At 48.7% G+C, this 23141-nt stretch overlaps 1 protein-coding gene across 1 annotated transcript in view; it reads right to left on the reverse strand.

The window, feature by feature from the left end:
- Nucleotides 1-9252: 9252 nt before the first annotated feature.
- LOC102285947 (guanylate cyclase soluble subunit beta-2-like) overlaps nucleotides 9253-23141 on the reverse strand; it is a 54958-nt gene continuing 41069 nt past the window's right edge. Inside the window, 9 exon segments of the mRNA XM_070380213.1 lie at nucleotides 9253-9357; nucleotides 10064-10182; nucleotides 10764-10856; nucleotides 12894-13045; nucleotides 16012-16166; nucleotides 20038-20153; nucleotides 20156-20183; nucleotides 20926-21071; nucleotides 22695-23015. Coding sequence (XP_070236314.1) covers nucleotides 9253-9357; nucleotides 10064-10182; nucleotides 10764-10856; nucleotides 12894-13045; nucleotides 16012-16166; nucleotides 20038-20153; nucleotides 20156-20183; nucleotides 20926-21071; nucleotides 22695-23015 — 1235 coding nt within the window.

A 23141-nucleotide genomic window follows, 5' to 3' on the forward strand; every position in this document is an offset into this window, starting at 1 on the left:
GGCTTCGGAAAGGCAGGCTCAGATGTCCACGGAAGGGACAGCTACGCTGAGGCATGGGAGGCGGGAGAGACCCCTGGCACGTTGTTAGCCCCTCTGCACACGTCCACCAACTTGTCCGCAGGGGCGTGGTGTGTAAGAGGCTGGAGGAGGCTTTAAAAGCGGTGGGATTAAGCTGTGTGCTCCCTTGGGAAGGACAGTGGATGGTGTTTTCAAATTTTTGCAAAGTCACTTCAGTCATATTTGACTCTTTGCAACTCTCTGGACTGTAGCCCAGGAGCCAGGCTCCTCTGTCCATGGCCTGAAGACCGGAGTGGGTTGCCATGCCCTCATATCCACCTCTCTCTGAGGGCTGGAGGCCAGACTTTGTAATAGTCCTTGACCTGCTGGACAAGGTCGAGGAGAGCTGGATCAGAGATCTGGGATTCCGGTCCATGGCATCCTGGGAAAGGGGCTGGAAAAGCAGACAGGGTTACTGGGGAGAAGGAACCTCTCACAGGTTGTGGGTGTGGGAAGGGGCACCTCCAGAGGCACTCCACCTCCCCGGTGAGCGGAGCATTCACTGCTTACAGAAGTCTGTTACCTGCAGTGCCAACCAGACCTCGGACCGCCGGCCACGAGGCGGGCCATCAGATGTTGGTGCCCACACACAGCCCTGGTAGGAGCCAGCGCATGCAGGTGTCCCGCCAGCTCATCCAATGTGCCCTCTGAGCAAGTGTGCACACACCCCCAGCCTGGCACCAAGGGCTCCAACCCAGAAAGAATGCTCCCCTGGGAGTGGCAGGGGCTCGCAGTCAGCCTGGCGAGGTTTCCTGGGCACCTGAAGTTTGTCTCCACCAGTGTTCACTCCGAAGAATAAATAGTGGGCTCCAGGAGAGGCCAAATGCAGGCTGTAGTCATTCGGTTACAGCTGGAGAAGATTACCTTGATCATAATAAACATGGAACAAAATCCGCCCCGTTTTCAGCCAGGCCCGGGACACCTGCTTCGCCATTTCTGGCAGCCTTCGGTGGAGCTGAGCGTTAAACTGGCAGTCTGTCTGGGCCAAGGAGGCAAAGCGAGCTGCCAGCTGGGAGCCAGGGCCGCAGGCTCCAGCTTTTCTCCTTCCAAAAACAAAACAAAAAACCACTACTCAACCAAGCAACCGTTTTGCCCTTCATCTCTCGGGCAGTGCTACCACCTAACCATGTTCCTAGTTCTAGGCGGGCTTCTCTCCCTCACAACTGGGCTGAAGGGTTTTGAAAAGAAAGCCCACAGGGAAAGCCACAGGAATCACAAGGTGGATCAGCTCTCCTTGGCCCCACTTGAGCAAGACGACCACTCAACAGGAGGAGCATTTAAAAAATAACATTTACAGAGGGATAACTAAATGTCAGTAACTTGAAGTGCTTTGTGGATATGTCATTAATCCTCATGACACCCCTACAATGCAGGTCCTCTGATTACTCCCATATTACAGATGGAAACTTAAGGCACAGAGATGTTAAGCAACTTTCCCCCAACACACGCAGCTGCCAAATGGTAGAGCAAGGATTCAAACTGGGCTCTACCTGGCTCCAGGGTCCACATCCCGGCTATTCTGCCTTTTTGACCTTATAGTAACACTGGGATGTGTTCCACTTAAGCTGTCAGCCAGTGCCAGCACTGTGGGCTACCGAGTCTCCCAGAGTTGACGTCCTCATCTGTCAATCAGGGACTGGAAACCCTGGCTTATTATGGGGTTGTTGCCAAGAGCAGAAGTAATGAGTCACATAAGTGCAAGGCCAGTGCCTAGCATTTGGTCGAAGATCTATACATGTTAGTAGTTACTACTGTTGTGAATATCGAGGGCAGCTTTGTGCTTTTGCAGTTCACTGTGAGCTTGGTGGAGCAGCTGCCGCTAACCCCATTTTACAGGTGGTGAAATTGAGGTACCAAGACATCCAGCAGCAGAGTCTGGACAAGAACCCATATCTCTCAAAGCTGCATTCAGTCTAATCCTAACTCGCTGTGAACTACAGGCCGCACCCCCTATTTCTAGAAACAAGACACCGCTGTCATCTAGAAGGACAGCAGAGCAAGGAATTCAGCTCTTGTCACCTTCTCTTCCCCTCCTGCTCCTGGGATTGGCGGCCACAGAAGTCAAGTCTGCCCTCCCGGAAGACAGTTAACGCCTCTGGGGACAAGTAAGGTTCTGGCAAGAATGAATCGCAAAATTCCGGGTGCCCTTCATGTGGGTTAAAAAATACTTGTCTTTTCACCAAAACCAAGTGCAGATGCAGAGACCCCTAGACCACTTCTCAGCCTCCCGCACCCCAGGCCTCTGAGAGCGTGTCCAGCACTCACCACCACCCAGGGGGCCCCACGCTGCAGCTAAAGCAGGAGAGGAAACTTGAGTCTGAAGAGGGACAAGGGACCTGGTGGGCCGGCTGCACTCTGCCTTATTTCCCCATCTTTCCTGACTCTGCCCTTCCGGTGATTTTCACATTTTCTCCTCCCTTTTACGTTCAGAAAACCTCTGGGGAAGGCAGCTTTTATTCTGTGGCTTCATGTAATTCCCAGGGCTGGGAATGAAAGTGATTTCCTTTCACAACCCCTGGCTGAGTGCCTTTCACATCCCGGCTGTGTCGTGGGGTGATTTATCAATGGCAGGGGCCGGGGCTCCTTCCCCATCCTCCCCACTCCCGCCATCACTTAGAACAAGACCATGCCCACGACCGGCTCCAAGGCCAGGGCGTCCTCTCAAGTTGGCTCTGAGGCCAGGACTCGGTGGAACCACCGTGATGAGAGCCGTTCGTTCTCCTCTGAGAGAACAAACACGGCCTGAAGTCTCCAAGTGTCGGGGCTGGCTTTGAACCGAGACTGTGAAAGCACATTTTTCCAAACTTGTCGGGATCATGTTTCATTTCTAGACCTTTATTCTCCGAGGGACAATGAGAAAGAGACGCAGCTTAAGAAGTCTTGGGCTGAGAAATGAAGTTCCTTTTCTTTGTCGCCATTAAACCGAGCAGGGGGAAGAGTGAAGCCGAGGGGTTCATGTTTCGCTGTTACAACAAAGCGCAGAGGCCAGACGGCAGCGGCCCACTGGGAAGGCCGCGTGTCTCTGTCTGAGCTGAAGGCCGCGGTCTGGCTGCTGCCTCCCCAGGTTCCCGTCCCTCCACTGGACTCCCTTTGGGTGTCGACCAGTCCGAAGCTGAAACGAGACAGAGCGGTGAGCTGAACAGTTGGCCCCAGACCGATCCCCGGGCGGGGGGGTTCTGTCTGCGCCCAGCCCTGGGGTATAGTGTGGGCACCGTGGGGTTACCATACCACCTCCTGAGGCCAAGAACATCTTCCCAGTGAGGCCAGAAACGTCCATTCAGACCTCAGCCTTGTTGCTCAATTATTGCTCTAACACTGTATCACTTTTTTGGCCACTTATCAAATCCCGACTCGTGCACAGCTCTCCTAAGAGCCCCAAGCCTCCAGACCTGCTGCCTCATGGCTGTCTACATGAAGCCTGAGCATCACCACTCACAGGGTTCAGAGCCACGGCTGCCACTGCCCATCAGTACCCTCTCCGGGCCTCGTTTGTCCTCATCTGAAAAGTAGGGAAATGCTGAAGCTCCAATACTTTGGCCGCCTGATGCAAAGAGCTGACTCATTGGAAAAGACCCTGATGCTGGGAAAGATTGAGGGCAGGAAGAGAAGGGGACGAGAGAGGATGTGATGGTTGGATGGCATCACCAACTCGATGGACATGAGTTTGAGCAAACTATGGGAGACACTGAAGGACAGGGAAGCCTGGTGTGCTGCAGTCCATGGGGTCACAAAGAGTCAAACACAAGTGTGCAACTGAACAACAGCAGTTATACCCTCCTCCCAGAGTTGTTGTGGTAATTCAATCAGATGCCTTCTATAAAGTGAATACACCATGCCCCACACACAGCACAAACTCAGATGCCAATTCTTATTTTGAAGTGTGGGAAGGAGCCCATGGAGGAGGTACTGGGAAAGAACCTGGGACTATGAGCCTCAGCAAGGAGGGGGAGGGAGCGGGACTCAGAAGGAATGGAGACCAGGAGGCTAGGTGGAGATGCATCTCCTGCTTGCCCTGCAATTTCATTTGGGGAAACGTCCACATTGAAGATTTTAAAGTCGTTCATCATTTCCATTTCTTTCTCTCTCTCTCTTTTTTCACACTCATCATTGTTCCAGAGACATTCAAGTTCAGAGGGGCTCTTGTATTTAATTTGAAGCTCTAATAAGTCTAGAAATTAGGAAATGCAGGCGGGGCTTCTGTCTCCAGCCTTTTATCCTCAGGTGAATGAATGACTTCCTTCACCACTGGGGGCTGTCAGTGTCTCCCTTCCTCCCCAACCTGGATCCGTTATTACCTCTGTTTTTAGATTCTAAAAACTATGGGCAATTTTCATCAGACGGCAAGTTCCATTTGCTAATGGACTGGTCATTAATGAACGTAAGTGATGACACACACGTGGAAAAATGTGGGTGACTGGACCTGTCCCCAGGCTCGCTCAGGCTCAGGATAAGGTGAAAAATTGGCAGATCTAGAACCATGTCACTGGGACAACTCTGAGTGATGATTCATATGCAGTATTTAACTCCTGCAAAAGCTGGTGCTAATCTGATAAGGTCCATAAACCCCTCAAACTCACCATTTGTATAAGGTATGGCTTGAGAGCAGAGCTGGCTAAGTGACTATGTCATAAACTACAGGTTCATTTGAGCATTGTGGTACAGCCCACTCCACACTCTGCCCCCCTCCACACACACACACAAAAGACTGACTCCTGTTCAGCCAGTATTTTATGGTCTTTGGAAATAAATTATTCCAATATGGGGTGGGATTTTTGCTTTGTTTTTGCTAATTCTCTGCTAGTTTTATTATTCCACATAGCCTTTATCCCTTTCACTTTGAATTACAGAGTTGATTGCAGTATTGTTTTTCTTTGACATAGAAGCCCAAGTATGATTTAAAAAGGAATTGAATTTTTCAAAAAGGGAAACATTCAGGATAAATGTTAAGGACAGTGTGTTTGAAAAAGCTGAATTCAGTTTTGTTTGGGCATCATCGCAAGTAAAGGAAAAAAGGAACTGATTACAGACAGAAATTATAGTGTTTTGGTTTTTTTTTTCTAGTAAGTGTAGCACAGCCTCCAGGTTGCCCATCAGCACCAGGAAAGGCTGAACCCTCCCCATCTAGTTTCTCCCTGGGCCTCCCTGTAACGGGATCCTAGACCATACATCGTCTCCTACTCAACCCATGGAAATGTTATGAGAACCGGCGAGAGTAAATCTCCACAAAACAGTACTGTGATCACAGAATGTATTCTGTGTCTTTGTAATTATACCCAAAGTAGCGGTTACCCTGATAAAAACTGAACAAGAAGGAGCTGGAGTTTTGTGTTGTTTTTTTTTTTAAAGAGGGAATACAGCAAAGAAAAACTGTCTCTCCCTATCAGCAGTCAGGCTGTGTGTCTAACGCGCTCCAGCATGGAGATGGCACCAAGACTTCTTTTGTAACCAAGATGAATAATCTATTTTATGACTTAACCTCTCACAGATAATCTTGGAAGTAAACTCAACACTAGGAAATAACATTTACAGACCTCTTAGTCTCCCCTTTATGCAACACTTAATTTCTCTTGTCAAAAAAAAAAAAAAAAGTACAACATAGCTTTTCCCTTCTGATTTCCTTTTCTTGTATCCACAGCACAGTTTTCTCTCATCGCACTTGGACGTGTCTCATTTTCTCGGTTATGTCTTAACTGTGGTCCTCTGCCTCCTCTTCCATTTCTACTGCCATTTCCTGTGCCTGTGAAACCTGTTTTCCCCTCTTCCTTTCTCTCCTTGAGGAAAAGCTCCTTGATCATTAGTGAGACCAAGACGACAAACTAGGGCTGTGTTGGGGAAAGAGCTGAGACTGCCTATTGAAAGCTAAACAGGCCCAATTTGAATGATGCTGCCTGACAATGTCAAATGAGAATTGGTCAGCACAGAATTGCAAGACTCTCTTGGAATCTCTACACATATGTATTTGACATTTTACCCAAATCCAATTCCACAGTCCGGATGGCGGAAGAATTTCCTTGTTTACTTGAGATAAATTCTCACCCATCATCCTTTGTTCCCATGACACCACTGCTCATAGCCCTCAAGGACTGCCTCATAGGACCCTCACATTGCTACAGTCGAAGGCTCATTGTGGTGCACAGCTAGGAAATGCAGCAGCCTGATTAATTTCGTGTTCTGACTAATTGAAAATTACAATGTACATCTTCTAATCTAAATGCCAAACCTAAATGAACTAGGTGAGTCCTTGGAAAACTCAGAGGCAACTTCAGGACTCACGGAACATCAAGATCACCACAGAAGTGGTACAGATCGGCAGAAGGACAAGATAATTGGGGTTTCCATTGGATATAAAGTAAATGTAGCTTTTGGTGTGTAGCATCAGGGAGCGAAAATAAGTGCACCATTTCAAGCACATTATTTTATATATATATATATATACACACAAAATTCGAAATGTTTTGAAATGTTTAAGTGTTCAAAGGAAAGAAATTCATGGCCTGCCAATTTACAAAACAATCTCTGTGTAATAATCCCAGGACTGTAAGAAAAAGTATATATGTACACACACCAAAATTTTAACAATAGTCTTTCTGGGTGATGGAATTAGAGAAGCTTTTGTTTTCTTCTTTTGTTTTAGCTACATTTTCTAGTTATAAAAGATAATAATTAAATATTCCTTCCATAATGTAAATGAATAAACAAATAACCTTAGTTGAGCAAACCAACGTGGCCCGATAAATAATTAAAGGCAGCACAGAAACCCACTTCAATGTAGATTAAGAATGGATTAAATGAAAAGAATAGTAGCAGAAGAAAACTTCCTGTTCAGAAAAAAACCATCACATGAGCCGTGTTGTCAGACGTGGACTTGGCTGGGGAGGGCAGTGGGGAAGTGATATTGAGGTGGAGTTTGGGGGACTGCCGCTGCCTTGGGGAGTATACACGGGATTTGGGTCATCGCCTGGTTGTTACAGGCAGGGCTCTGCGAGTTATAAAGGATATGATTATCTTGGGGTCACAAGAAGGGATTCTTACATTTGCAATGAGAACAATTCCTTGTCTGCATTTCTGCATCTGTTTCTAACTTCCTAGACAGAATCAGATATGGGAAACCACTTCTTGGTTTCAATCCTGATTCTCCCCCACTGAGGGGAGGGGGTTTGGCTTGAGCCTGAAGTCAGACCCCATCGGGTCTCCCCAGGACCCTGTCCTGGTCCTTCCCAGCACAGGGATGCTTGCTGGACTTCCTGTCCCACCGGTTCCTCCCGCCCCGGCTTTTACTCTCCAGGGTCTCCACGTGTCGGGGGCATGTCATCTCCTCCCCCTTGGTTCCATCAGGGTTAATGTTCCAAGAGACTGACCTGCTCTGAGGAAAAGGCAAGCTGACCACACCATAATGTTCGTAGGTGTGGACAGAGAAAGGAGCCACGGGTTCTGGGAATATTTGTGGAGGGAGACACCATTGGTGAGGGAATTTTATCCCGTTCATAAAAAGGGCTTGATGGAGCTTCCACATTTAGGGCAGGTGTTGCCATTCTAGGATCGCCAACCAACTTGCTTCCTACATCTGTCCATGAGCAAAAGAGACCATGCTTCCGGAAGCCCCTGCATTCTCCAGGGATCAGAACAGAGGCCCCGTCCTTGCTCGGCCCTTTCCTGCCGTCACCTGCACCTTCCCTATGGTGTCGCTGTTGTGTTAGTCGCTCAGTTGTGTCCGACTCTTTGCAACCCCATAGACTGTATCCCGCCGGGCTCCTCTGTCCATGGAATTCTCCAGGCAAGAATACTGGAGTGGGTTGCCATTCCCTTCTCCAGGGGATCTTTCTACCCCAGGGATGGACCCTGGGTCTCTTGCATTGCAGGCAGATTGTCTGCCATCTGACCACCAGGGAGGCCCACACCTCCCCAAGAGGCTCTCAGGTCCTCAGTGTGCCTCGGCCTCTCCTGCACTTGCTGTTGGCCCTGTAACACCTCTGGGCAGTGGTCCTGACTTCCATGGGGTTCTGCTACACCCGCTGATCTAAAGCTCCCTGTGTATGGCAGACTAGTCTTTTTTTAACCCCTGTAGTACCTCTTACAGTTTTGTGCCAACACTCAACTATTTGTTAAGTAGAAGGATTCTCAACAATAGAGTCCCTAAGTGATGAAGAATTGGCATCCTTGACCTTTTTATTTTTTAGCACTTTACAGCTTTCAGATGATACACAGCATCTCACATGTTCCTCAAAGTGACCTCAACCTCCTAAAGCAGACATTCTGTCACCCCTGCTCTCCAGATGAGAAAAATGAAGCAAAAGGGTGGCTGAGAGCCACCCAGCTAGTTCCTGGGAGCAGACCTGGGAATTCTGATTAGGGGCTAATGCTCTCGCCACTGTGACCATGGTTCTGAAGCCTGGCAGCTCATCCGACTGCCCTGGGGAGATGGCAGAGAAACCAGGGTGGGATACACCCTGCTCTGGACCTGTGGAGACACTCGGCATGAGGCCCTGCCACCTACATTGTCAACCACAGGTGACTCTGACGCCGCCCCCCCCACAGCCTCCCCACACCCCCAGCTCTGACGCTGCACCCCCATCTGTGACACCAAAGCTGACAACCAGCAACTTTACAGGCTAGCCCTAACCTGGAAAGCCAGTTCATTTACACCTCCCAGGATCTTCCTTCTTTAGAACATCGCTGGGTTAACAGCTCAACTTCTAGAAAGCCCGAAGTTAAAAATGACCATGCCTATTCATCAGCCCCCAGCAGAAGGGGTCAGGAAAAGGTGACAGCCGTGCTTATGAAGGCCTCAGAAAAGCTGCTGAAAAGCTTTGGAGCTGAGAATAAGGGCCCAGGTCCGTCAGCCTGGTTCCAAAGCAGTTGGACCTCAGCTCCAACTGGGACAGGTCTGGGAAGGACCCTTGTGTTCTCAAGACTCTATAAAGCCAGGGACAAAGACCCTGACAAGTGACCACAAACCCATCCAAGAATTACCCATGGAGGGTGGAGGGTTTGTGTATGGTGGAAAGTCCTTCCTGTCAGGAAGGAGCATGTTAAATGTGAGGGCAGACTCCCCAGCAAGCAGACTGCTAAGAGCTCAGTGAGGAGAGAGACCTTCAGCACTCAAGTCTCCAGGACAATTAGGAATTGGTGTAAGAAGTCCTCAGAGCTGACCTAATGTGCCCTGAACCTGGCGAGTGGACACCCTCAGCCCATGATTTATGGGGGAGCCCGGGCTCCCTGCCTGAGCGCCGTATATGGGTCAGCCTGGAACCCATTATAATAATCGTCGGGAGAATCAGCTTGGAGACAAGTTGAAGCAAGCTGAAATTTGAAAAAAACACATTAACAGGGGTCTGAAGGGAAGCCAGAAGAGCCTGCCAGCAGGGGCAGCTGGAAGGCCAATTTTTCAGTCAATACTGAAAGGTGGTTGCTTAAATCTCCGAGTCAAATACACAAGATTTTCTCTCCGGCTCAATACTCCCGTTTAATTGCTCTGGGGAGTCTCTCCACTGACGCATCTAACACCCAAATACCGAGTGGGGAGGGAGAGAAAAGCGTGTCATTGACGTGCAAATGAGGAAATCAGATCCTGGGTGCAGCCTGGGTCCTGCTGAAGCGTCTCCTGCACTGACTGCCCCACCCCTCAACCCCAGGAGGTCACCAAGGCCCGCCTCCGTAGAGATGGCTGGGGGTGGGCGGGCATCACCTCTCAGCTGGCCTCAGGACTCTGGGGGGGCAGCTCCTCACCCCTGAAGCTCCGGGGGGTGCTAACCAGGCCCTGAGAGGGTCTTCAGGAGCAAGGGTTTTCACAGGTGAGGCCTCGGAGCCCAGAGCAAGGGAAATGTGAGCCACCAGAGAGCATTCCCACATTTGATACCCAGGCTGACGGCAGACGTGATCGGTGAGGAGAGCCTCGACTGGAGTCCTGAGATTGGGGAACAGAGCGGTCTCTGAGGGAGCGAGGTCCAACAGCCTGACCTTCAGAGGGAGTCCTGACAGATGGGTGGCTCCTGACAGGAGCCCTTACCATGATGATGCCCACAGAGGAGCCCGGGGCTGGGTCTTCATTTCTCCGAGCCTCTGGCTCACACAGCACCGTTTCCCATTCACCCACAGCGTGGGGGCTGTTCCTTGTCCACACCTTCGCTATTCACACCCAACAATCAGAAATCCATTCACATGGGGCCCAGAGGATCTGACAGAAACATGGCCGTCCTGAAGCCAAGAAGTCCAAGCACAGTTGCCTGGGGGCCTCGACTGCGTGTGTTCCCACAGGATGGCGCCCGTGGTCTGCCCCAGACAGACAGGCTGAGGGGCGAGTCCAGCTTCACTCACTCGCTGGTTGTGGGACCTTCGATAAATCATATAACCATTCTGAAATTCAAGCTTCCCACCTCTTAGGGGATTAGCCATGTGACTGAGGTATAACGTGACTTGTATGGAGGGCACCATGTCCGGAGAAACCTCATTTTGTGGGTTCATGGGGACTAATAAGCTTTTCTGAGCAGCGAGGGCCCTTTCAGAATGAGGGGGCCCCTACTTGGGACACTTGGGATGGGGAGGCAGGTAGGGTGGGGAGCATAGAGAAAAACTTGCTCAAAACACAGAGAACAGCCATCAGAAGCATCCCGCCCAGGGGCCCCTCTCTGGCCCTTTCCCCTCCCCCGGGAGCCAGGCCTCTGGCCCAGTGCAGTCTGGGGGTCTCTGCAGCCATCTGGGGTACTTACCACGGGCTGTGTCACTCTTGTGCAGCTGCCAGCTGTCCGCATACCTCATGACAGCCAGAGTCTTGCCGTCCTGACTTCCCTGATCACTTGCTTCTGCAAAAAAGGCGTGAGGGGAAAGGCTGTGAGTGTGGGTCAAGGTGGGGCCTTTCTTTGAGCCCCTGGGGACCCCCTAAATACACACACAGGACACGGAGGGTGCCCAGACCCCTCCCCCACTGCACACTGGAGACGCCTCCAGTCCAACCCTATCTGGCCATGAGAGGGAAACTCCCACTGTCCCTGGAGGTTCAGGGGTCACGTTCTCGAGTCCCCCCAGACCCCGAGCAGTGTCAGCATAGGGTCTTTCCTGAGGGATCCCAGTCTTCCTGTTTCTGGTGGGGATAGGAGGGGCAGACACCCCAGAGCCTGACAACCAAGGCTCATCATCAGAAATCCTAGGCTGATGGGGGGAAAGGTGAGGGAGATACTGAGAAGCGTGAAAATTAAGAGAGATAGAGATCCCCCTGCTTCTGGTTTCCACACACAGGGTTGTGTTTCTCTGCACAGAGATTCCTAACCAGGGGTTTGGCTGGGGCTGGCATTCACCTAGAAGAAGGGGTGACTTTCCTCTATTATAAGCCACGTCTGGGGACAACCTGTGCCCAAAGAGTGCCTTTTCCCGTTTTATACCCACATGCTGTTTGGGGTCTGGGAGGGGCTGTCCCCTCCCTTTTTCACATCCTCTCTTCCTCCTCTTTTTCTGGGTCCATTGTGAGATCTGCAACCAAGAGACCCTTTACTCATTCCTGTTTTGTTTCCAGCTCAGAACTGAAAGTGGGTTGGATTCTACTGGCCTAGACCGGGTACTAGAATCCTGTTTCTCAAATTTCCAGCTCAAGCACCCCCACAGGGAGAAAATGGGAAGAAGTCCGTGGTTTGAGCCAGGTACACCTAGTCTGTTTATCCCCTACAGCCCTCCATCCTTCGGGGAGGACGTGCTGGTGAGAAGGACAGATGTTGTTAGGTGGGTGAGGCACTCAGAGCCTAGAAGTTCAGAAACTCTAATTAGGGTACCTCCTGGTCTTTATTAACCAAAACTCTTTCTACTTTTTCATTTAGATCTTTCTATCTCAAGTGTGTCCAGCAATAAAATGTGGCCAAAATCAATCACAGCTGCCAGGCACACTAAAGTGAGCTGGTATTAGAATGACAGCCCCACCAAAGCCATTGAAACAGTTCTCAAATTCCCATCTCTCCATTGGTATAACCCCACTTTTAAAAATAGGAACCGTAATTCATGCATCCCCAAGTGACCTCCCCATAAATGAGCTACATAAATGGGGAACCTGTAGATTTAGAGATTTTTCTCTGTAGGCCCCAGGAGCAACTAAAGATTAGTTCCAATCAGAATAAATGCATTTCCTTCACGAGTTTGCTTCAAATGTTCAGGAAGCATTGCCTACTGGATTAGTTTTAACCTAAACTCACCCTCTTGCCATTCCTGGAACCAAGTGAGTCACAGATTTTATCTTTCTTCCTAGTTTTGGAAGCCAGCAGACAATGAGGAAGGTGGAACCTTCCAGTGTGTGAAGGGGAACCCTGTCTGGAGCCTCCCTGGAGGCTGAGGAGCAGAGGGAGGCTCTGAAATCCTCCCCCAGCCGCAGTAGAGGCTGAGGGTGGAAAGCCCCTTTCTTAGACAGGGAAGAGCCTTAAAAATGAACGCATGCAGGACTCTTGAGGCTGCGTGCATCAGCAAGAGAGGATTCAGGTGCAATGGTCACATGACTCATCAGGGGCCGTGACTGAGTAGAAGGTCATAGCCTGGGGGTGGGCGGGATGGTACCCAGGCTGGCCCTCAAATACATTTGTTGCTATTCTTCAGTTGCTAAGTTGTGTGACTCTGCCACGCCATAGACTGTAGCCTGCCAGGCTCCTCTGTCCATGGGATTCACCAGGCAAGAACACTGGAGTGGGCTGCCACTTCCTTCTTCAGGGGATCTTTCTGATCCAGGGATCGAACCTGCATCTCTTGCATCAGCAGGCGAGTTCTTTACCACTGAGCCACCAGGGAAGCCCACTAAGCGGAGCCGAAGTTGTTAGTGGAAAAAACATCCAATAGGAGTATTGATGAGGCTTCTCTTTCTTGCTTACCCTCGGAATCAAGCCGAGCCTGAGGTTTCCCCATGATCTCATCCTCTGAGGCCTTCAGGTTTCGGATCAGAAAGTAGGTGGTCATCTTCCCTTTCCCTTTCACTTCGATTTCACCCCGCTCGGTTATTTCAAACCCTTGATTCTCCAGGGCTCTGCACAGAGAAGAGAAAAAAAAAATGCCCCAGGTCACAGAGCTGTGACTCGAGAGTGGGCTGCAGTGGGCAGGATGATGTGCGAGAAGTCCGAGACCCAAGTGAACAGGGAGGGGCCCATGCAAAGAGACAGGGCTGCAGAGTGACTAGGAAACTGCATGTGTTTATGCATTTACTGGCTGTAGAGAGATGCCGAAGGCACACCACAGACCAGTGCAGACTAACATCGCGTCCAATTCACAGTTAGCTGCCTCAGCCAGGGCTTAGCACTCATCAGTCTTCCTTGTCCTTGGCTTTGGCTGGTTTCGTGGAGATTTCAGACCTTCACCAGGCTCTTCATATCCCCTCATTAGGCACCTGAGCTCCTCGCTTACATGCTGCTGACCATAATCCTACTGCGTGACTTGTTTACCTGCTCAGTTGTGTCTGACTCTTTGCAACTCTATGGACTGTAGCTCACCAGGCTCCTCTGTCCATGGGGGTTCTCCAGGCAAGAATACAGGAGTGAGTTGCTGTGCCTTCCTCCAGGGGATCTTCCCAACCCAGGGATTGAACCTGTGTCTCCTGCATTGCAGGCAGATTTTTTACCACTGAGCCACCAGCGAAGCCCACTTTGTGACCTGATCTATCCACAAATGGGAACCCTTAGAGCTGAGACCCTGTGCCTTCTCATTCCATTGACCACACCTGCCCTTTCCCCCAACTTCAGAGGTTGAAGTATCTTGTTGAAGGGCACCCACCCAAAATCCATTCCCACCTCCTCAAGGCCCAGCCCCCGGACCACCTCTTCTTTGATCTTCAGCTCCCTCTCCATTTGCCTCCTCCCCTAAGCCTAACCAGCTTGCTAAGGTCTCTTCCATCCCAAATAGAAGTAAAAATCTTCTTATTTGTTCATCTGCTTTAATGCCATACAAATGCTCGTTCCTTTTACCCTTCAACCCACAATCCAGTGTCTATTCATTCCCCCACCCCTCATTGACCACAGTTAACTTCTGATAATGTTTCCAAACCTCTGACTATTTTTCACTCCTTGCCATGGAATCCATCAGAGAGCCACCAGGGAAGCCCAATTATAGTTGATATTTTTGTTCCATTCTTCCTCCATAAAAATAGCCAGAAGGGTGCCTCTCTTCCTGAATTCTCTGCTTGCTTCTCCTGCCTTTTCCATGACTCCTTCCTCCATCTGCCAGTGAAATGTTAGTTCTTCCCATTGTCCTTCTCACATGGCATCCCTCTGCAGGTGATCTCACCAACTCTCATGGTTTAATTACCACCTCCGTGTTATTACTCCAAGTCTGGTTCCCCAACCAACAGCCTGACTCCAAATCTCACCCAGCGAGTTAATGCCACCTCTCTCTAGATGCTTCCCAGTTCCTTTTATTCAATACTTCCAAACCTGAGATCATCATCTGCCTCCTAGACTGGAATCCCTCTCCCTTGTCACATCTCAGATGATGAGATTTAGGCTCGAGTTGCCCAAGATGGAGACCTGGGAGATAGTCAAGGCTCCTCCCTCTTTCTCAGCTCCCATTTCTAGCAATTACCAAATTTAGTTGATTTTATCCTCAGATTCCTACCAACGAATGTTCTGGTTCAAACCAAACTCCTAACAAGTCTTGTCTTTCCCATCTCCTGATGCGCAAACCTGCCCTTACATGGCCTTGAGTGGTCAGTGTCAAGCAGGACCCTGACCTTGCCATTGTGTCCAAGCTCACACTCCTTAGGGGCTCGCACTCTTCACCGTCGGTGTGAGCCCTGCCCCTCAGGGAGGCACACACAGCTCTCCCCACTTTCTGCCTCACAGCTTCCACCCCAGCAATGCTAAATCATTTGTAGTTCTCTGCCCTTATTCTACATCTGTGTTCGTACTGCTGGATATTCACTCCAATATCCCAGTTTGGGCTAAACTCTGCTCTGGAGTTTCAAGACCCAGCTCAGGAAACTCCCTTCTCCACTCAGAATCTCCTTACTGGGCTGGGCTCCCGTGCCCCACAACACACAATAATTCCCACAGGCATGGGAATGGATGGTTAAAGCCTGACTCCCTGGGTTATATCCAGGCCATTTTCCTTCCTAGCCAACTTGTGACCTGAAGTGAGTGAATTACCTCTTTGTGCCTGATTTTTTTTCTCATCTGTAGATGTGAACGATAATAGTATATCTTCATAGGGTTGTTGCAACAGTAAATGGACTAACATATGTTGACGAGGGCTTCCCTTGTAGTTCAGCCAGTAAAGAATTTGTCTGCAGTGCAGGAGGCCCAGGTTAGATCCCTGGGTCAGGAAGATCCCCTAGAGAAGGAAATGGCAACCCACTCCAGTATCCTTGCCTGGAAAATCTCATGGACACAGGAGCCTCATGGGCTGCAGTCCATGGGGTCATAAAGAGTCAGGCATGATTGAGCGACTAACTTACTTATGTTGACGAACTTAGAGAATGTGGCCTCTAACAAGTTCTCAGCAAACTGTAAGTATTGTTTCATGCATAACATGACCACTGCACTTCTCACACTTTAAAAATAATTATCTGTGAATATTTCTTTCTTCCTGCACTACACCAGGGGTCAGCAAACTTTTTTTCTTCATAAAAGACCAGATAGGAAATATTTTCAGCTTTAGGGACCACAGTCTCTGTCACAACGACTCAGCTCTGCTGTGGTAGCATGAATGCAGCCATGGATAAGATGCAGATAAAGATCCTGGCTGGGTTTCAATAAAACTTTATTTACAGAAACAAGCAATGGCTGAGATAACGGCCCTTGACTATAATTTGTCAGTTCCTGAACTGGACCACATGTTCTTTGAGGGGAAAAATTATCTCATGGAAGAGGCTCAACAACATTAATTGTCTGCCTCAAGGTCCCCTGTAAGCGTGGCTGGAAGTATACTGCCCCCATCTGATGGCTGTGAGGCACTCTGTACCTTCTGGGAGAAGAAGGGGCAAAGAGAGGCATGAATAAGTGGTACCTGTAGGTCGTGGGGCTGAGATGCACTTTGCCGGGAAGCCCATGACTTTCCATCCGAGAGGCTGTGTTCACAGTGTCGCCAAACAAGCAATACCGTGGCATCTTGTCCCCCACGACACCTGCCAAGACTGGTCCCGTGTGGATCCCCACTCTGATCTGTACAGAGAGAACCGGACTGAAAAGGGACCATCAAATACCCTTGCTTTTACTCTTGAGGTATAATTTACATAAAATAAAAAAGACTTCAAGGTATTTAGCTCCAACAGTTTGGCAAATACCCCTGAGCCACCAATCAAAATCAAACACAGACTGTCTTCATCACCTTGCAAAATTATCTTGTCCCTTTCCAGTTAGGTTCCATCTCTCCCTGCAGAGGTCACCACTTTCTTATTTCCTCTCCCCAGGAGGAATTTTCCTGTTCTCCAACTTCACATACATGAAGTCAGGTAGCATATTCTGTTTTGTATCAGACTTCATTTATCAAAATCCATGTTTTTGAGATTCACCCACATTATATGTATCAGCAGTTCATTCTTTTACTGCTAAATACTATTCTGTTGTAAGAATTACATCACAATGTATTAGTCCAGTCTTCTCTTCACGAACATTTAGGTTATTTCCCATTTGGAGCTGTTATGAACATTCTCATACAGATCTTTTTGTGGACATACATTTTTCATTTTTCTTAGGAAAATATCTAGAAATGGAACTCTTGAATCACAAGGACAAATATTTTTTCCCATTCTGTGACTTTATATATACATTTTTCCTTAATAAGCAGACATCTAAATTTTTGATGAATATATTAGTCCGCTGGGGCCAAGAAAATGCCACAACTGAGTGGTTTAGACAACAAAAATTTACTTTCTCACAGCTCTGAAGTCTGGAAATGCAAGTCAAGGTGTCAGCCAGTTTGATCCTGAGGTCCCTCTCCTTGGCTTGCAGCTGGCTGCCTTTTTGCTGTGTTCTCTCAGTCTCTTCCCTGTGTGTACACATCCTTGGTATCTCTTCCTGTCTCCAGATTTCTCTTCTTATTAAGGACACCAGTCAGATTGGAGTAGAACTCACCCTAACAGCCTGATTTTGATGTGTTCACCTCTTATACGGCCCTGTCTGCCAATGCAGTCCAATTCAGTCACCTTCATGAGGTAGCAGGGATTAAAGCATCAGCATATGAGTTCCATACGTACCTTGGAGTAATGTGTCATGGTTCTCTTTCCCTAACAATACTCTTCCATGGGCCAGCAACTTGTGTTTGGGGAAGGCCCCGTATACTTCTGGAACTGGAGCTCTCTCTCAGGTCTCCTCCCCTATCCATAGCCTTTGACCGAATGAACCTATGCATTTGTGAAGATCTCTGGGGAAAATGTTGGTAAGTGGGTAGAGACTCTGTGTCTAGAACTTATCAAAGTCGAGCTGTTTGGGATTCTAACCCGTCATTCCAGCTCCAAGGTGGCCATGAAAATGTCACTAAACTTTAGGTGGGTTTCGTCTTAGTCTCCCCTTTGGTGGCTTATTTCTTCTACTGTCTCCTGGGGAAGAACCATCATGGATGTCCTCTTGAAAGGTCTTGCCACTTTCTGGAATTTGGTTCATTTCTATTTCTTTGCTATGTGATTTTTTTTTTTAACTACTCCAGTGACTCAGCAGTAAAGAATCTGCCCTCAATGCAGGAAACACAAAGAGACTTGGGTTCATTCCCTGGGTCAGGAAGATCCCCTGGAGGAGGGCATGGCAACACACTCTAGTATTCTTGCCTGGAGAATCCCATGAACAGAAGAGCCTGGTGGGCCACAGTCCGTGGGGTCACAAAGAGTCGGACACAACTGAGCGTGCACGTGGAAACAGAATTCTCTTGCAGCTTTCTACATCCCAATCAGGTTTACTTGTCTTTTTCATCTTTCCATGCCAGATTTTCTTTTCCTTAAAATAAGGTTTTAAACTCGTTTCTCTGAATCCTTTAAAGCACCTTACTTTCATGCAAGGGTGACCTCAGCAAATGTGGATTATAGGCTTTACAAGTGACAGAATGAAAAAGCTCAATGAGTATTAATTTTAAAACTGTAGAAGTAGCAGCACAGTTCTCTTAAGGGAGAGGATGTCTCCAGCCCTTTCCTCTACTTCCTTAAATAAACTCACATGATATGCAGTTTCTGATAGATATTTAATGAGGCTCCTATGTCACTATTCTTGTTTTTCTAATATTTATTTATTTGGCTATGCCAGGTCTTAGTTGCACATATGGGATCTTTAGTTGCTGCATGTGAGATCTAGTTCCCTAACCAGGGATTGAACCCGGGCCCCCTGCATTGGGAGCACGAAGTCTTAGCCACTGGACCACCAGGGGAGTCCCTATTCCCTATTTCTATCCTTAGAATTGATAACATCTTTTCCTCTTTTTTTTTCCCCCTCGGTAAGTCCACTATGCAAGTTTCCAGGAATTCATTGTTCATTTTCAATCATATTGGTGTAGTGCTATTACCATCTCTGTTGCCATGACTTTTCACAAACACTCTATTTGCAGAACAATGTATTTTCCGTATTCTTCAGTGGCTTTCACTGGAGGTTTTTAGGTGGCGCTAATGGTAAAGAACCTGCCTGCCAGTGCAGGAGACATGAGACCCGGGTTTGATCTCTGGGTAAGGAAGATCCCCTGGAGGAGGGCATAGCAACCCATTCCAGTATTCTTGCCTGGAGAATCCCATGGACAGAGGAGCCTGGGGGTTACAGTCCATACAGTCACACAGAGTTGGATATGACCGAAAGGATTTAGCATGCACAAATGTGCACATGGCTTTCATTAGAATTCTTTAACCAAAACACTTATCTCATTTCTGACCTTCTTGTCTCTTCTCTTCTCATTACCTCCCTTCCTGATTTTTTATTTATGACATTGGGGATTTTATACAACAGCTGTCTCTGTGTGTTTGCAATGGGCCAGTATCACGGACATGACGTGTGACCAGCTTTTGCTCTGAAGACTGCCACAGACACCACTGCCAGTACCTGCAGTGCTTCTCAGCCTCTAAATCGTTAAGGTGATGGTGAATGTGGCACATCTCAGAATCCCCTATACAGGGGCTATCGCTAGGGAAAATCCTACTCCATCTTATAGCCAGCTTTGTTTTTAGCTGGTTGTTTAGTTGATTGCACAGATCTGATTGACAGGAGCTGTGAAGGGACTTCGATTTTTAGAGGACAGAGACTCTGTTCCAAACCACCTCGAGACCGCTGGGCTCAGCCGAGCAGACAGAAGACGGCATTTACTTTTCATCATCAAAAGCGTCCAACTTTTATAGTGTGAACAAACTTCCATACTTGGAAAAGCAGCTTCCTGTGTTCCTGTGAGAAAGGCAAGCAGATGTCTCGCTCGTGGCCACGTGCTGGAGGGAAAGCTATTGTGAATATCTTACGGCACCATGGTGTCTGGCCTGCTGGCTGGAGGCAGTTTCACACCTCAGCCTGAGTTCCGAACCCGTCAGACGGCATGTCGGATACACAACTTCCCTAAGCAAAGAGAAGTTGGCTGTTTAGTCAACCTGAACCACTTGTTGAAAATGCTCGAGCAAAAAGGCAGGAATTGGAAATGAGCTGGCTTCCTAAGGATGGAAATCCACTAAGCCAGGGTTAGGGACAAAGGAAGCCTGCGTTAACCCCATCATAACCCCGAACTCTGAAGCCTCTTCTCAAATTTGAGAGAAGCTGAGGCAATAACCTGGAGAAGGAAATGGGAACCCACTCTAGTATTCTTGCCTGGAGAATCCCAGGGACAGAGGAGCCTGGTGGGCTGCTGTCTATGGGGTCGCACAGAGTTGGACACGACTGAAGCAACTTAGCAGTAGCAGCAGAGGAAATAACACCCTAATATCTCTGTTACTTTAATGTATGCAAAAGAAGAGACGAGTTGGGAGAAATGATCCATTTTAATTACTGTCACATACCCAGGAGCCATCCGAGCAGACTAATAGAATTCTACTATATTGTGTGAGGTAACTGGTATTAAGCAAAGAACTTGGTTGCTCTTTACCTGAATGGGTTCTCCGGTAACAGGATTCATCACTTCTTTTGCAGAAATCCTCATCCCCAAGGCAAAGTTCGCTACCCTCTGAGCGTGGCTTCCAACAGGCACTGGTACACCCCCACCACCATATAAGCATCTCCTATTGTTTCCACCTATAAGGGGGGAAATAGGAGGGAATTCAGAGGGTTTTCTTAATGTGCTAAATATAACACTACATTTTTTTTTTTTTTTGGTCATTCTCTGGTAAAGAACCTGCCTGTAAATGCAGGAGAACCAAGTTTGATCCCTGGGTTGAGAAGACTGCCCGCCCCCCACCCCCAGAGAAGGAAATGGCAACCCACTCCAGTATTCTTGCCTGAAAAATCCCATGGACAGAGGAGTCTGGTGGGCTACAGTCCCTGGGGTCACAAAGAGTCAGACATAACTGAGCGACTAACACACACACATTGATGGAAGGACCATATTAAAAGCTGGTGGTTATTTTCTATGGGTGTGAGGAGCATGAGGGAGGGTGAGGTGAGAAAAAAAATAACTCAGGAGGTGCCACGAGGAAGCCAAAAGTTGTTTCTGCTTTTGGCAGAGGCAAGTCCCAGAGAGGACGAAGCTGTCTATTAGATCCACATGTAATGCATATATTAGATACACATTTAGGTTAGACTTGCTGCTGAAATGAAGGCATAGTATTCAGTATGCCTCTTGAAGGCAACCTTAGCACTGGGCAGTATAGAAGGATTTTTGAAAAATTTAAATTTTTAGCTCTTCCTCCCATCCCCTCTGGCATCCACACCAAACCCTAGACTAGTGAGGGGAGAGGAAAAATGAAGACCCAACACCAGGTACGCACCCTGCCCCGGCACACAGGGACACACACAGCCCAAGGCACCACACGCTTACCTTGTAGACCTCATGGACGCTGGAGTACACGAACTTGGAGTACATTGAATTCAGCATGTTCACTATCTGGATAGGTTCGCAGGCAGCACAGATGTTCGTAAACGTCACCACGTCGCTGAAGAGAATCGTGCAGGTTTTAAATTCTCCTGCAACATAAACCAGGTGTCAGAGCCAAGGATGTAGAATAACAATTCTTTTAATTCTGGATTCGAGTAGCCTTTAGGAACCAAATTTGACCATGGCACAGGGAGAAGGAGCCAGGTCCGCATCACCATTCACCATCCACCCACCAGACATCTGTTGCGTGTCTGTTATGAGCTGGTCATCATGCTGGTGGAATCATGTGATATGAAGCAGACAGGGGTCCTTGCCCATAAGGAGTGCCTGGTCTAGGGAAGCAGACAGAGTGCAAACACTTAATAGGGTGTGCAGACCACCGGGGATGTCAGGATGGTCTGGGTGGGCACTGCTTACAGAGAGGTCGGTGAGTTAAAGCAAAGCCTGAACCACAGGAGACACGAAGGGAAGGGAGAGTTCCATGGGGGGAGATTATTCCCAGAGGTGCACCCGCTCAGAACTCAGCAGGCAACCCTCCACCATGTACCCCTGTGTGCCAGGCACAACACCCTGCCGTGTTTACCCTCGGAGTGCCTTACCTTGACTCTTGCTATGCTGTTCTCTTGAAATGCCTTTCCTTTTTTTTTTTTTTTTTTTTTTTTGCAGAACTGAAGGTGGCCCAACTCAGGTACCACACACTATATATCAGCCTTCACCCCCACACCTAACCCCTGTCTCTTTCTCTTCTGACATTTATAAACCATGAATTTCTGTGTTATCTATGTTTCCAGAGTAACTTCCATGGTGGGGAAAGAAGGACGAAATTTGGAGTTAAATGGACTTCTGATGGGTTTCCTGCTCTTTTACTCATAAACTGGAGTGAACTTGCTCCACCATTTTAGCTAATAACACCTCCCTTCCGGAAATGTTCAGAAAATTAAATGAGAGAGCATATATAACCTATCTAACAGAGATCCTGGCAAGATAACTTTTCCTTAATGCACATAAATTTCCTTTTTTTTCGGTTACCCCATTAATGTATTCTGTAGGTACCAGTCAAACTCACAAGACTATAAGCTTCTTTGAGTCCCAGCACCCAGGACAGCACCCTGGCATTCAGCTTCCCATGCTTGCCTGGTGAAATGAACACTCGCTGGTGACCAGCGGAAAGTGAGTTTGGAATGAACATGGCCTTCTTCCCTCTAGAAAAAGCTTGCTCTCCCAGAATGGTCCTTAGGGACATCCCTTCATTTATTTAGCGTGAATGTATCAGCTTCCCTAGTAGCTCAGACAGTGAAGAATCTGCCTGCAATGCGGGATGCTGGGGACCTGGGTCAGGTTCCATCCCTGGATTGGGAAGATCCCCTGGAGAAGGGAAGGGCTGCCCACTCCAGTATTCTTGCCTGGAGAATTCCATGGGCAGAGAGCCTGGCCAGCTACAATCCATGGGGTTACAGACAGTCAGACACGACTGAGCCACTGACACTTTCATTACCACGTCATTTCCAGTTGTGGTGAAGAACCCTATGTGGTCACTGTATTATTATTCTCAAGGTAGAAAGAAGAAAGCTAGGCTATGGAGCTTAAGTAATAAGTCCAAGACCACAGTTGCTAACAAGCAATGGAGACAGACTCCAAACCCTGATCCTCCTGGTTTCAGAGCTGGCGCCCCCAGCCATCAAGGCGCCCTGTGCGGGGCGGGCACCCCTCACCTGCGGCGACCTTCCTGCCCTCCTTCAGCTGGTTGGCCACGTGCTCAGGCAGCATGGCGTACAGCAAGGTCTCGGTCTTCCTCTTTTCTGCGGCCAAGTGCGTGGAGAGGACCCGCAGCTCCTCCTTCTTCCTCTCCAGCTGGTTGGACAGCTCAATCTCTGCCAGGCGCTGCTGGTTGAGAAGGATGAGGTCCCTGGTGGGGTCGTGGGGGGCGATGTCGGAGAGGTGCATCTGGCGCTCCTCCAGCTCCTGCAGGCTGCGGAGCCTGGGGGAGCACAGGTACATCATGCAATGCAGGGGCTCCATCCAGATCATCTGGCCTTCCCGCCCGGGAGACAGATGGGACAAGGCGGCATGTCACACGGCGCCTGACCATCACCCCCGTGGCCCGCCCTGCTCGCTCAGTCGTGCTCCTCCCCTCTCCGCCGAAGGTCCTCAAAGTCCTC

This window comes from Bos mutus, chromosome 12 (genome assembly GCF_027580195.1).
Source record: "Bos mutus isolate GX-2022 chromosome 12, NWIPB_WYAK_1.1, whole genome shotgun sequence".
NCBI classification, from domain to species: domain Eukaryota; kingdom Metazoa; phylum Chordata; class Mammalia; order Artiodactyla; family Bovidae; genus Bos; species Bos mutus.